Below are 15,186 nucleotides of genomic sequence, written 5' to 3' on the forward strand. Positions count from 1 at the left end.
ATCCTTTTATGAGTTCATGTTTTCTTAATGCACTCTTATCACAGGGTGAAGATACTGGAATGAAAAGTAAAGTCCATCATATTGCCAAGGAGATCATGAGCTCAGAGAAAGTGTAGGTATCCAGTTTCCAATTCAGAAGACTATTTGTTTCCCCATTGACTCATTTAAAACATGTCTCATTGCTGTTTTTTACAGGTTTGTGGACGTGTTAAAACTTTTGCATATTGTAAGTATCTGCTAATATTTTCTTGAAGTCTGAGACTATCCACTTTTACATCTTTCCCTGTCCCTCAATATGTTCAGCATAATTAACTTAAATATATTTAAATTAACATGTATATACATGTATGTGCTTTCTAATACATGATTATATTTTAAAATTCACACATATGTGAAGAGAGAAATTTTCTAAAATGCATTAATCTCATGTATGTGTAGTATACCCAGATGATTTCTGAAACATAGAGCCTTTATATCTGTATTTCCAAAGTCTTTAAACTTTCTATCTTCATAATAAAGAGTTATTAAAAGGATAATATTTCTTCTTGGCCATTTTGCAGAAGATGTCTGCTACAGTAGAATTTTGCACAGCAATGGGTAAAGAACGTCATGATCAGTGTTTAAAACTGTTCTAACTGAACAAGCTCCTAGAAAGACACTTAAAATAGACATTTTTACAACTAACTTTTTAAAAGTTCTGTTTTCAGTTTTTATAATTGTGAACTTGAACAAACCTGTTGGGAAACAATTATGTGTCTGAATGCATATTCATTTTTCTCATGCACTCCTTTGTACCTGCAAGTTTTCACAAGTTTCATTACTCATTGGCAGTTAAAATGCTTTTAGTGTTACTTTATTTTAATTATATTTGGGCAAGATATTAAGACTTAACAAAAGAAAAGGTTGAAGTAGAGGAAACAGTAAAAAAAAGAAATGGAAGTGAATTGAATTACCATCCAAGAAGTTTACTTATATGGTAATTATTAACATCATATTAAACTGAATTGCTGAAAAACGGTAGGTTTACAAAATATACACCCATTTATGTCTCTGCCAAGAGTATGATTTTCAGTGTTTTTTTTTAATAGATATATAAACATGAAAAATGCGTTATACTTAAAGGTGGGATCATTCACCAAATGATCCCCTTGTGCTCTGTACTTGGTCCAATAGACGCATGGAGGCCTAATTCCTATGTGAAAAATCTCTAGCTTTGGAAATTTTTTCTTAAAAATTTCTTAACATTGCTAATTTGTTTTGAGAAGTTATTTTCCCATGAATAGTTCCTCATATAACTCTTGACTAATTGGAAATTTCCCTTTTAAAATTCATATATATATATATGGCAATATTTGGTCACCCAGAGTTATTGACAAGCATATTGTCAATTCCAAAATTAATGATAAGCTTGATAAATATAAATGACTTAGCAAAATAAACTCCATATACATTTGCTGTTATGCCCCAACCTTCTCTGTTGTACAAGCAATTGCAGGGGGAGAAGAAAATGCTAAACTGCTGTTTTTCTGGAAAACTTAGAACATATCTCTAGGATGAGCAAACTGTATCTATTGGACATATTTTCTGATAGACATGTTTAAATACAAATAGGACCACTCCAGGGAAATTTTAAGCATCTGCAAGTGAATGAGTAAACTTGTAGAGGCAAAAAATTGCTATGTTTAATTAACTTCACTGTTTGATTTGATCAAAACTTGCATACGAATAACAATTTGTAGACCACACTTGGAGAAGCATTGGCTTAGTAGATTGTATTTCTTACCAAGTACGTGAATTTTAGACAATAGTTTGGGGAATTTCCCGGCGGTCCACTGGTTAGGACTCTGCACTTTCACTTCCAAGGGCCCAGGTTTGATCCCTGGTTGGGAAACTAAGATCCCACAAGCTGCGTGGTGTGGGCAAAAAAAAAAAGTTTGACCTGTTAGGTCTAGCTTTCCTCATTTGTAAAATGGGGATAAAAATACCCATCTCTAAAAAAAAAAAAAACACCCATCTCTCAGGTTGTGAGGAATCAGTGGAATAAAGTATGTGAAAGAACCTGGTATTGTGCAATATATGGTAGGGTCTCAAATTGCTGTTACATTTTCTTCTTCTTCTTCCCTTGTAGAGCATCAGTGAATGGGAAGTATTCTTTTTTTTTTTTTTTAATACGCGGGCCTCTCAAACAAACCCGTGTCCCCTGCATCGGCAGGCACACTCTCAACCACTGTGCCACCAGGGAAGCCCGGAAGTATTCATTTTAATATTACCAGGCAGTAGACTTTTCACGATTCTGTCCCTTTCAAATGCCCTTTTCCCCCCATATTAAAATTTCATTTTAATGAAGGAAGTCCTGATTCTAGTGGGTAGAGAAGCAATTAAAAGCTTTACCAGTATGTTTATTTGATTTAAAAATATATATATATCCTGGTTCTTACCTATATATTTTTGGAGCAAAGCATAAGCCCTATAAAAATAGACAATTAGACCAAAATATTTCCCTTATCTCAGATCTGATTGATGGCCTTGGCATCTTCCCCGCTGATGTTGAACAGAGTGAATCATCCATAACCCACCTTGATTTGCACATCTTGAAAACCTCCTAAGCCTTTAATGTAGGAGTGAGAGTAGGTCATCTGCCAACCTCATGTTAACATCCTGTCTGGTATGTGCAAATGTTAACTCACTAGAGCCCAACATTAGCGGGTATCTTAACAACCAAGCATTAAACAGGTTCTCAGCCATTACTAGGAGGGGTTTGTCACCAGGATAATGTGGGTGAAGCCAAAAGCATCTTGTTTGTTTCAATCCAGCACTCCCACTATGCTGTTAAGGCTCGTATTTACTCTTCTACCAGAAGTACCCCATAAAGGTAGCATGTGGATTGTTTTAATCCTGAGCGCTCCTGCTATCTGATTTCCTCTAAATGCATTAGCTTCTGTGTTATATGATAGAATATGACTGCTTTAAAATATCTAACAGGCTTTAGATAATCTAGTGGATATTTTTGGAAATCAGCCAGGTATCCACTTGGCCTGGGAGAAGCTATTGTTTAGTTATATATGATTTCCCATTAATAGTCTTCCATATTAGAGACTCTAGAGTAGCATTAATAGATCTTTCTGTAAAACAGAAATGTTCAGTATCAGCACTGTCCAATAGAGTAGCCATACTTTAAAAAGTTTAATATATCAGAGTAGTTTGTTAACATTTTATAGATCACTTTAATATGTTACTGTAGCTCACTATCACTTCTTTGTTTTGAATTTCCTGAACCAGGTGCTATAGCTCATAAAAGTGTTTTTAAATCTAATGAATTTTATCATATTACATTGGGAGGAATTAGATTTGGGTAGAGGTTATGTGATTTAAAATATACTTAAGGTTCTAAGAATTAGTGCACTTAGCTGAGGGCTTTGATTCTTCTGATGTTTGTGAGAAAGAATTGGGCCTTCAGAGGCAGTAGCAAGACTATAAGTAATGTTTTATATGGTCCTCACTCTGCAGTACCTACCATGAGCTCTTGGACTTTGACCTGGATTTGAAAAAAGGTCCAGTATACACATTGTCTCTAAGTCAATGCCCTATTGAGTCCAGAGAAAAAAGAGATTCTTAAAAGGCAGTCTTTCCCTTTTCAAAATAGTAGTGCCATCCATATAGCTGCCAAAGCCAGAAAACTAGGATTTGTTCTTCATTTCTCCCTCTCCCCTCTCCAGCCGAACTATCAGCAAACCTGCTGATTCTATTTCCTCTTTACTGCTACCAGCCTAGTCCAGAATAGCATCTCATACTCAAAACAGCACCAGCCTTTTAACTGGGCTTCCTATGTCCATTCTTACCCCCCTTCAATCTGTTCCTTAAAAGATTTTTTTCATATAAAATATTAGGAGTGATTTTCTTAACATATATATATTAGATCATGTCACTCCCCTGCTTAAAACCCTTTAAATGGTTCTCATTGCATTATATAGTAAAAACCATGCTATTTACCAAGTCCTGTAAGTAGGATGACCATCTGTCCTAGTCTGCTTTTGACCATCTTGGTTATTGTCTTAGCATAATCTTATTAATAGAGCTCCCTTTTACTGTCAAAAATGATCCAGTTTGGATAGTAAATTATGGTTCCCCCTGCCTGTAAGGCTCTCTGTGATTTGACCTTTAGTAGTGAGGTGAAATGTTGGTCAAAGAGAGAAAGGCATTCTCTCACTTGCAGACCATGTTCTGGCCATACCAGCCTCCTTTCAGTTCTTAGTTCAGTGCTGAGGTTATTTCTGCTCAGAGATTTTGCCAATGCAGTTTCCTGGAATGTTCATCTTTCCTTCATTTGTTCATAGCTAGTTCTTTCTTTATCCTTCCAGTCTGGGCTCAATGTGACTTCTTCAGAGAGGTCTTCACTGACCATCCTTTTCTCTTCAACTTTCCTGTGTTTCTTTTCTTCTTGATACTTCATATGTTTTGTATATCTGTTTGTTTACTTGTTTGTTTTTGGTCTCCTTTACTAACATGTAAGCTAGGTGAGGGCAGACATCCTGTATCTTCAGAGTCTCCCATCATTCCTATTCAGCGGAAGGCCCCCAGTAAATGTTAATTGAATGAATGAATGGGACTAATTGGTTAGTGGTTAAGAATTCTGCTTCTGCCAATAACTGTGTGCTCTTGGGCAAGTTAATGAAGCCTCGTTTTCTTCTGTAAAATGGGAATAATAATCACATAAAGTTGGTGTAATGGTTAAATGTGATCATACGAAAAACTGTTCGGGGGCTTCCTTGGTGGCGCAGTGGTTGAGAGTCCGCCTACCGATGCAGGGGACACGGGTTCATGTCCCGGTCCAGGAAGATCCCACATGCCATGGAGCGGCTGGGCCCGTGAGCCATGGCCGCTGAGCCTGTGCGTCGGAGCCTGTGCATCGGAGCCTGTGCTCCGCAACAGGAGAGGCCACAACAGTGAGAGGCCCGCGTAACGCAAAAAAAAACCCAAAAATCTGTTAGGCACCAATTAGTTTTAGCTGCAGGCTAAGTGGAGGTCCTTCAAGATAAAGTGCTGTTATTTAGAATGTATTTATGTCAGTTAAAATCCATACTATTTAGTTTTAATATTATCTTAGTAAGCTTTTACTAAAATCAATCAAAATAGAATTTGTTCCTGAAAAATACCCTACTAGGTTTCTTCTTCCATTAGAAAGTAAGCTCCATGAAAGCAGGGATTTTTATCTGTTTTGTTTATTGGTATCGTACTAAATTAGTATGTTAAATGAATGATAGGAAACTGATGAATAATACTTGGTTTGGTGAAACTCTAGTTGTTTATATTTCTTCTCCTCTTTTGTAGCAGAAGTTGTCCAATGCAGAGGTTGCTATTATATTGTATATAAATGCCATTTTCCAGATAAAACACCTTGGACATCTAATATAATTAAGTACAAATGATACAGTGTTTTTTTGCTTTTGTTATCTTATTTGCTTTCTGATGGGAGACTGGTTTAATAGACATATCTAAAGCTTATTTTTTAAATGTCTAAATAGCATGATTTAAAAAATATATTTTGAAAGAAAATGATTAGAGACTTTAGGTCTTTTTAACAAAGATGGGCTGGTTAAGCAGTAGGTAAGTGGTACTCGTAATGAGGCATCTTTGTTCTACCAATTGCCTTAGACTGGGATATATGTTACCTTGAAAATTTGAGAGACTCCCAATTAAAATCCATAGAGTTAGAGGCAAAGCTACTTGGACATTCAGATGTCTGTTAGTAAATAGAATATATCTTTTTTTTTAATGCATTATAAAAGACTTCCTTGAGCTTCCCTGGTGGCACAGTGGTTAAGAATCCACCTGCCAATGCAGGGGACACGGGTTCGAGCCCTGATCCGGGAAGATCCCACATGCCGTGGAGCAACTAAGCCCGTGCGCAACTACTGAGCCTGCGCTCTAGAGCCCGTGAACCACAGCTACCAAAGCCCATGTGCCTAGAGCCCATGCTCTGCAACAAGAGAAGCCACCGCAATGAGAAGCCCGTGCACTGCAACAAAGAGTAGCCCCCATTCACCACAACTAGAGAAAGCCTGCGCGCAGCAACGAAGACCCAACACAGCCAAAAATAAATAAATTAAATAAATAAATAAATAAATAAAAGACTTTTTCATAGAAGCCTCCAGTTTTTACCATTTTAAAATGACTTCATCTTGTTCTACTGAATATACCTTGTCTTTTCAGTTTTGAGAACCATTTAAGTATCGTTTGTTCTTTAGTTATAAAGAATCCGCCTTTAGTGTCTATTGACATGGCTACCAGACTTTCACTTCTGAGCAGCTTCCTTCGCATGAGGACTGTCCTTCACTGAATGAAGTTCATTGGTTTTTTTGGTTTGTTTGTTTTAATTTTTGACCTCATCTTGCGGCATGCGTGAACTTAGTTCCCCAATCAGGGATCAAACCCGTGCCCCGTGTACTGGGAGCATGGAGTCTTAACCACTGGACCGCTAGAGAAGTCCCTGAAGTTCATTGTTAAGAGTGCCTTTGTCTTGCTGCTGAGGTGTTTGTTTCCCTCACCTTGGTTTGGTATAATGTTTCCTTCTGTTTATAGACCTCTGTTTGAGGGCTCTCTTTCCAAGCTTCCAGGGACTTGTGGATCTTAAATGGTGGTCATGTATCATTTAAGATAACCAAATCTCCTTTAATTAAATAAATGGCCTTATTGAGTGCTCTCTGTGTACCTCGCAGCATATGTTACACAAATTATCTATTTTAATCCTCATAACCACCCTATCAGATAGATGTCATTTCTGTTTTTTTAAATGAAGAAAGTAAGCTAACTGCCAAAAGTAACCCACTAAATGGCAAAACCCATTAAATGGCAAAGCCAGACTTTGAACCCTGGTCTGTTTGAGCCCTTGCACTAAGTGAATGTTCAGAAATTGATTAAAAATTGTTACTTGAAATCTCTGCCATGCTGTGTAGGGTACAGTGTATCTTTGAGTATATTGGCTTGCATTCAGAATTCTTTCAGTTGGGCCAGGAAACTGGAGAAGTTCTAGTTTTTCATCTTCTAAAGATGATCATTTAGAATATATTATGATGATTATTTCTTAATGTTATTAAGCAGGGGTTGGAGATTTGAGACAACGGATAAGTTTCATCCATGTTTTATACAGTTTTGCATTGATGATTGTACATGATATCACTAGGTCTGCACATAGAGGGAGGAGTAACTTCATTGGTCAAATATTTTCATTTTAAAACAAAATCAAATTGTTAACGTGGAGCCTTCCCCCTACCCTCTTTAACTTCATAGTATCACACTGCTTTCTGTATATTTTTCAAAGCTCTTTGACCTTAGCAGCTGCTTTGCTTTTGCTTAATATGAAGTGATTCTTAATGCCCTTCATGTAGGCAGGGAGCCCTGCAGAGCTCCCTGTCTGCTCATATGCCCATTTAGTCTTCGTAATTCACTGTGTCATCTTAGTGGTTAAGTAATGCCCTAAGGTCAGGAAGCCCAGTTAGGACAGCTGGTTATTAACTCACTTACTTCTCTTTGGTCCTAGAGATATAAAGCCTGACCTGACAAACAAGGCCATCTGTTTTGTGCTTCGTTGCTTTAGATGTTCAGACTTGATTTTATTCGCATTGATTTTCGCTTGCTCTTGCCCAAGTGATCAGAGCTGGTAAGGCTAGTATGTTAATACCTCAAAGGAGCTGAGTTTTTTTTAAGTTGATCTGGTTCTTATTTGTAGGTTTTCTTGGAATTATTAAGAATACTATTATGGTATGCTTTTTAATCCAGAAGCCCATTTCTGTTTCTAAAAAGGCCAAGTTGTTGGTGATCAGAAACTAGAGTGTAGATGGTTCAGTTTTGCATACAGAATCTTTGGTAGGTTTTATGTTAGAACAATAGATTGAAGTATATGTAGTTGATATCAAAAAACTCACCCGTTGGGCTTCCCTGGTGGCGCAGTGGTTGACAGTCCGCCTGCCGATGCAGGGGACACGGGTTCGTGCCCTGGTCCGGGAAGATCCCACATGCAGCGGAGCGGCTGGGCCCGTGAGCCATGGCCGCTGAGCCTGCGCGTCTGGAGCCTGTGCTCTGCAACGGGAGAGGCCACAACAGGGAGAGGCCCTCGTACAGCAAAAAAGCAAACAAACAAACAAAAAACTCACCCGCTTACCTAACATTTTTACACTCTAGCTCCCTCACCTCTTTTATTTTAATTAGCCACCTTTTCCAGTGTGAAAAATTATACTTTGGATCTAATTGAAAGTGCCAGTCCTGTGGTCTTGCATCCTCACTGATTTAGTCAAGGGGGTGTTGGTAAATTTAGATTCTTCTGCCTCAAAATAGTTTTGCCTCTGGCTCTTAAGTGTCATCACACTTTCCCAAATTATCCTGGCTGTTAGCATTTAGAAAAATAACCAGACATATGTTGTAATCATCCTTTCTATTTAAAAAAAAAAAAGTTTCCTCCTTCCAGTGGCACGAGTTTGGAAATGGTTGAGGTTCATGAAGAGCTGAGAAGTTAGAGATTGCGTAGTTCCTGTGTGAATTAGTTGCATCTGGCACTGGGGCCATTGCACATGGCTTTCAGGGGATGGTAGCCCACGAGGTGAGGGAATGAATTGGGGCCAGGGCTGCGCTGTGCGGTTAAGAAGGCCATCAGTTATGAGTAAGGCCCTTGGTCTGAGTTGCACTGGCCTGGAGGAAGGGGTGCTCTTTTCTGTTTTCAAAAATCCACGATGAAGACTAACAATGGCCCTCGTAGTACTTGTTTAAAATATGTAACTCTCTGGGTCTTAGGAATAATATTTAATAGCTGGGTATAAACTCTCTAAATTCCTATTGTCTTTGTTAAACGTTCTTCTTTTGCACTTATATTTCTCTTCTATTATGACATGCTACTCATTATTTTAAAAAAGGCATCATAGCCCATTCATTCCTCTAGAGCTGTCGATACCACCCAGTAGTACTGGAAAAAAAACTAAAGTTTTGCCTGGTATGTGACAGTGTCCTCCAGTTAGAGGTGGCCACCTCACTGGTCAGTGCAGTGTGGATTTGGCTAGTGTCTGTTGCATGTGTCTTAAATAAACCAGTTTCCTTTTTGGCAATGGTGGCAGACATATGGAATACAGAGTCTAGCAAAAGCTGTGTCAAACAGGGTCCTTAAGCTACTTAGCAGCTAATGTCTGCTGTCACTGTCCTGGCTGAGGAAATGCCTTCCAACTGGAAAATAAAAGTCATCCTGCTGCCAAGGGACAAACATATTCATCATTTATCCTACCAGAAGAAAGGGCAGTGCTTCTTGTTTTGCTGAACAAGGAAACTCTTGCGTCTAAATTATATTAATCATTAAACTGGTAAAAAAAAAAATGCTATGGAAGATGTTAACTGTTGTGCTTTGAATACATTTACAATTGAGGATGTTATTCATGGTATGTAAATATATTCTGTGTAGTTCTGCCTGATGGCAAGTCTAATGACTTTCGAAAGTGTTAAGTTGGCTCTATTTTCTCTCAGTAAATGTGACTGCTGATAGAAACAAGCTGTTGGGAGATGGAATTTGGCCCAGATCCATTTGGTTTCTGGAGCTGTTTTGTGTGGTTTTCTGGATTGTAGTTTATACAAGTAACGAATTCTTATTTTATATTAAAGTAATTAGTTGTCAAAGTAGTTCTTTAGTTACTGGTCTAACTAGTTGGTTCCTTTGGGTTAATATGACGGTTTTGGGCTGATAAAGTTAGTCCCAGGTACTGAGGCCCAAGTGAAGGGTTTATTAGCACTTGTTGAACATAGGATTTGACTTGTCTAAAATATACCTTAGAAGAGGAATCGTTTTTTAATTTTTTTTTTGGCCACCCCTCACGGCATGCGGGATCGCGGCATGTGGTATCTTAGTTCCCTGACCAGGGATAGAACCCATGCCCCTACAGTGGAAGCCCAGAGGTGGAGTCCTTACCACTGGACCACCAGGGAATTCCCAGAAGAGGAATCTTTTTGTGTACTTTTATTTATTTTTTTACATATACATATATTCATTCTTTTTTAGATTCTTTTCTCGTATAGGTTATCACAGAATATTGAGTAGGGTTCCCTGTGCTATACAGTAGGTCCTTGTTGGTTATCTGTCTTATATATAGTAGTGTTTGTGTTCATCCCAAGCTCCTGATTTGTCCCTCCCCCTCACATTTCCCCTTTGATCACCATAAGTTTGTTTTCAATATCTGTAAGTCTTTTTGTTTTGTAAATAAGTTCATTTGTATTGTTTTTTTTAATTAGATTCCACATATGAGTGATATGGTATGGTATTTGTCTTTCTCTGTCTGACTTAGTATGATACGCTCTAGGTCCATCCATGTTGCTGTAAATGACATTATTTCACTCTTTTTTTTAATGGCTGAGTAATACCCCATTGTATTTGTACACACACACACACACACACACACACACACATAAACATCTTCTTTATCCATTCACCTGTTGATGGATATTTAGTTTGCTTCCATGTCTTTTGTGTGTGTGTGTGTGTGTGTGTGTGTGTGTGTGTCTGCACCACAAGGCCTGTGGGAATCTTAGTTCCCTGGCCAGGGATTGAATCTGTGCCCCCTGCAATGGAAGTGTGGCGTCTTAACCACTGGACCACCAGGGAAGTCCCCTCCATGTCCTGGCTATTGTAAATAGTGCTACAATGAACATTGGGGTGCATGTATCCTTTTGAAGTATGGTTTTCTTCTCATATATGCCCAGGAGTGGGATTGCTGGATCATATGGTAGTTCTATTTTTAGTTTTTTTAAGGAACCTCCATACTGTTCCCCATAGTGGCTGTACCAATTTACATTCCCACCAACAGTGTTAGGAGGGTTCTTTTTTCTCCACACCCTTTCTAGCATTTATTGTTTGTAGACTTTTTGATCATGGCCATTCTGACCAGTGTGAGGTGGTACCTCACTGTAGTTTTGATTTGCATTTCTCCGATAATTAGTGATGTTGAGCATCTTTTTATGTGCCTCTCTGCCATCTGTGGGTCTTCTTTGGAGAAACGTCTATTTAGATCTTCTGCCCATTTTTTGATTGGATTGTTTGCTTTTTTGACATAGAGCTGCATGAGCTGTTATATATTTTGGAGATTAATCCCTTGTTGGTTGCTTTGTTTGCAAATATTTTCTCCCATTCTGTGGGTTTTTTTGTTTTGTTTATAGTTTCCTTTGCTGTGCAGAAGCTTTCACGTTTAATTAGATCCCATTTGTTTATTTTTGTTTTTATTTTCATTACTCTAGGAGCTTTTTGTGTACGTTTAAATTAGGTATGAGGTTGTTGCCCTTCACAAGAAGCATAAGAAATACTAATGGTTACTGTATGTTTGTAAGGGGTAGGTGCTGAAAGGATCAGGGGAGAAATCAGGGTCTTTTTTTGTTTATTTGATTTGCCCAGTGAATTCCTGAAGGGAAAGCAGTTAGAAAGGAGAAAGAAGGTAAAGCCTAGTAGAGAGTCTGCTTTACCCAACCTTTGCTTTGCGGTTTTAATTAAACCTCCTGTTTCTAAGAAGGAATAACCTTTGTTATTGAATCCTCAGGACTGTAGAACAGAGTCCACCATTGTTTTACTTATCCCCTGGGGGTAGGCTTCAAGATATAGTGAAATCTAAAGAAGTACCTTCTCCAACCCCACCCTTTCCAAATCATCTGGAGTGATAGGGTGGGGTGGGGTGGGCCTGTCTTAAAACATGGTATAAATAGTCTTACAGGGAAAAGTGCTATGTGATGAGAAAAGTTTTTATTTATAAAAAGTATAGATTCTGGTGAATTTATGGGGAGGTTGGATAGAGGGAGGAAAGAGTTTAAGGTCCAGAGTTAAAATGTTTTGTTGATTCTGTGTGTCAAATACATTGTAAGAAGCTTTGTGTGCAGTATCTAATTAAAGTCTCATAACCCATGTAACAGATGAGGAAAATGGAGCTAGCTCAAACAAACACAGTATTCTAGGAGTAAGGGCTTGGATCCAGTATTCTCTGATTATCAAGAATGCACCACCCTCCACATGCCTCACTTAGAATGCTCCAGCATTTGGGAAATAATTACTGAAAGTGGACAAAGGGACACTTCCAAAATAAAATTAAGATCTGGAGACTTTTAAAATAAATGGATTTTGTTCATATAGTAGTATTGGAATAATTTTAAGGACTACTTAGAGTTGCAATACAATTTCCAGATACCCCCTTAGTATAATTACTAAGTTTGGAGATCAAACTAAAAGATTTAAGAGAAATATCACACAGTCTGTTTTAAAACCAAATATCCACCCCAGCCATTTTGTGTGTGTGTGTGTGTGTGTGTGTGTGTGTCCTATCCAAGTAAGTGGGATAGGAGGAAGTGGGTACTTTTCAATTTGAGTTCTTCGTGGGAAATACAGTTTGCAGTTTATATTGTTTTAGGGAAGAGAGTGACTGGGGAAAAAGCTTTTTATTAAGTTACATATGTATGTATATTGTTTTTCCTCCTCTGAACTGTAACAGGATTTCCGGGATGCAGTAGCCCATGCTTCCAGGCAACTTGGGAAACCAGTGATTGAGGACCGGATCCTAAATCAGATCCTATACTACTTGCCTCAGCTGTACGAGCTCAATCGGGATCTCCTGAAGGAACTGGAGGAAAGAATGTTGAACTGGTAAAAATGGACTGACCAGCTTTCCCAGTTTCCAAGTTTAGATGAGGCCATAAGGGCCCTGCGTATGACAGAGAGGCATTGTTCCTGACATTGTGTTTTTTCAATATATTGAGTTTTCTTGGCAGTTACCTGTGGATTGATTACTTCGGATGGCCAAAATTCTCTGTTGCACCTAGCTCGGTACTCTAAATTTTTAAATTCTTTGGTAATGTTGCCTCAAAAGCAGGAAGGGCCCATAGCCAATTTAACTTTCTGTAGATGACCTTTATAATCAGGATTTTTGAAATTGGGAGACTTTAGTTGATGTATTCACATTGGAAACATTTTTAAATGTCTCATCTATCTTTTTGGAGCTTGAAGCCAGGAAACGGCATTTTGGAAAGGAGGGCATTCACCGAGATAATAGGAAGATTTGTTATTTGGTTTAGAAAATTTACACATATATGACATCATTGCAGATGTTGTAGATTTTAGAACAGGAAAAGAATACCAAAGGTTAACTGCTTTTACTGGTCTTTAGACAGTAACAGAAACTTTGGTGACATCTTTGGAAATGTGTACAGTTTGGTCCAGGGGGATTGAATTTATTGTTGAAGTCCGTGGGGAACCCAAAATAACAACATAGTGTATCACCTACTTTCATGATAAAAATGATGAAAATTTCCCTCTAAGCTTTCTTTATACATAATCCAGGAAAATACCTCTGCCTGTTTTGCAGATATCTTGCTTCTGCATGTTGGGAAAATATGCTAAATAGTGATTAATAATTAGCTGCAGCCTAAGTATAAAACTACACAGAGTTTAAGGGCTGAGGAATTATTAAAAGCTATTTTTTAAAAGCATGATAAAATAAAACAATTAAAAAGTGTTTTCCTGTCCATACTTTATCATTACTCTTATAAAAAGTTATCTTAAAAGTTCATCTGAATTTTCTGCACAGTCTCTGGCTATACAGAAGCATGAGATGGTGAAAGCAGGGAGACCAGTCAGAGGACTGGCAGAGTCCAGGCAAGATGTAATTAATGGTAGCAATAATGGAAATGGGAAAGAGTGGGCATTTGGGGATATTTCTTACAAGAAGAGGGAAAAAAAGGTAAGTTGGTGGCTTGGAAATGGGGCTCTTCTCATCATTGGATATGTTTTGGATACCATAATGACTCTTTTTCTGTTTTTGTCTATCTCTTCTCTATCCTTAGGACGGAACAACAAAGAATTGCTGATATCTTTGTAAAGAAGGGACCATATCTAAAAATGTATTCCACATATATCAAAGAATTTGATAAGAATATAGCTTTGTTGGATGAGCAGTACAAGAAAAACCCAGGTTTTGCTGCTGTTGTTAGAGAATTTGAGGTATTTTTGCTACCGTCCTCTGTTTTGCTACCATTTCTCTGTTTTGAAACTAAAAACATTAGTGAATTCCAGTTACAGCAAACTAGAAAAGTTTTAGTAGTATTAAGATATAGCTGATTTCTAATTTGTATGGTAATTAAACTTTAAAATCGTTTGTCGTCTTTTCTTCCCTCTTTTCCTTTCTTCTGAAGTCTTCATGCTATTGATATTAAGAATGGAAGTGTGGTACATACAGCTATGGCAACTGATAATTGACCCAGGTTTTCATCAGTGTCCAGTGAGTTGTTCTGTTGCCTTGGCAGCAAAAGAAAACATGATGGAGAAAGTTAGCTGTCTAATATCTAATGATGCTTGCATGATCGATGCTTTTTTTTTTTTTTTTTTTTTTTTTGTGGTATGCGGGCCTCTCACTGTTGCGGCTTCTCCCGTTGCGGAGCACAGGCTCTGGACGCGCAGGCTCAGCGGCCATGGCTCATGGGCCCAGCCGCTCTGCGGCATGTGGGATCTTCCCAGACCAGGGCACGAACCCGTGTCCCCTGCATCGGCAGGCGAACTCTCAACCCCTGCGCCACCAGAGAAGCCCTTTTTTTTTTTTTTAAAGCTTATGTCTCATTACTTCTCATTTCTTTTTTCTTTTTTTTAAAATAAATGTATTTATTTATTTTTATTTTTGGCTGTATTTGGTCCTCTTTGCTATGCGCGAGCTTTCTCTAGTTGCGGCGAGTGGGGGCTACTCTTAGTTATGGTGTGCGGGCTTCTCTTGTTATTGGGTATGGGCTCTAGGCACGCGGGCTTCAGTAGTTGTGGCACACGGCCTCAGTAGTTGTGTCACACGGGCTTAGCTGTTCCGCGGCATGTGGGATCTTCCTGGACCAGGGCTCGAACCCGTGTCCGCCGCATTGGTAGGCGGATTCTTAACCACTGTGCCACCAGGGGAGTCCCTCGATGCTTTCTTCACATGCATTGTCATTATACTTTCATAATTATTCTACATACCACACCCTGGATGTACATATTTAGAAAAAGATAGAACCATCATATTTGAAAAAACTCTTTCCTTCCCACTTGAGCTGTGTAAGAACACCAGGACATCTTAGAAGGCAGGGACATTTTCACTTGGCCATTTTGATGTCACCCCACAGTAAATACCTTTATTGGAGATAGGAGAAGAGGCTCAGGATTGGGCA

General features: G+C 38.5%; 1 protein-coding gene across 2 annotated transcripts in view; it reads left to right on the forward strand.

Annotated features, from left to right (window-relative positions):
- Positions 1-15,186, forward strand: part of FGD6 (FYVE, RhoGEF and PH domain containing 6) — a 106,313-nt gene that overhangs the window by 47,965 nt on the left and 43,162 nt on the right. For both annotated transcript variants that reach the window (XM_024754424.1, XM_024754425.1), the window contains exons 4-7: positions 45-112; positions 196-226; positions 12,495-12,646; positions 13,843-13,999. In XM_024754424.1, the coding sequence (XP_024610192.1) occupies positions 45-112; positions 196-226; positions 12,495-12,646; positions 13,843-13,999 (408 nt within the window). The remainder of the gene's footprint in view (positions 1-44; positions 113-195; positions 227-12,494; positions 12,647-13,842; positions 14,000-15,186) is intronic.

The sequence above is a fragment of the Neophocaena asiaeorientalis genome, unplaced genomic scaffold (genome assembly GCF_003031525.2).
Source record: "Neophocaena asiaeorientalis asiaeorientalis breed wild unplaced genomic scaffold, Neophocaena_asiaeorientalis_V1.1 scaffold92, whole genome shotgun sequence".
Taxonomy (NCBI): domain Eukaryota; kingdom Metazoa; phylum Chordata; class Mammalia; order Artiodactyla; family Phocoenidae; genus Neophocaena; species Neophocaena asiaeorientalis.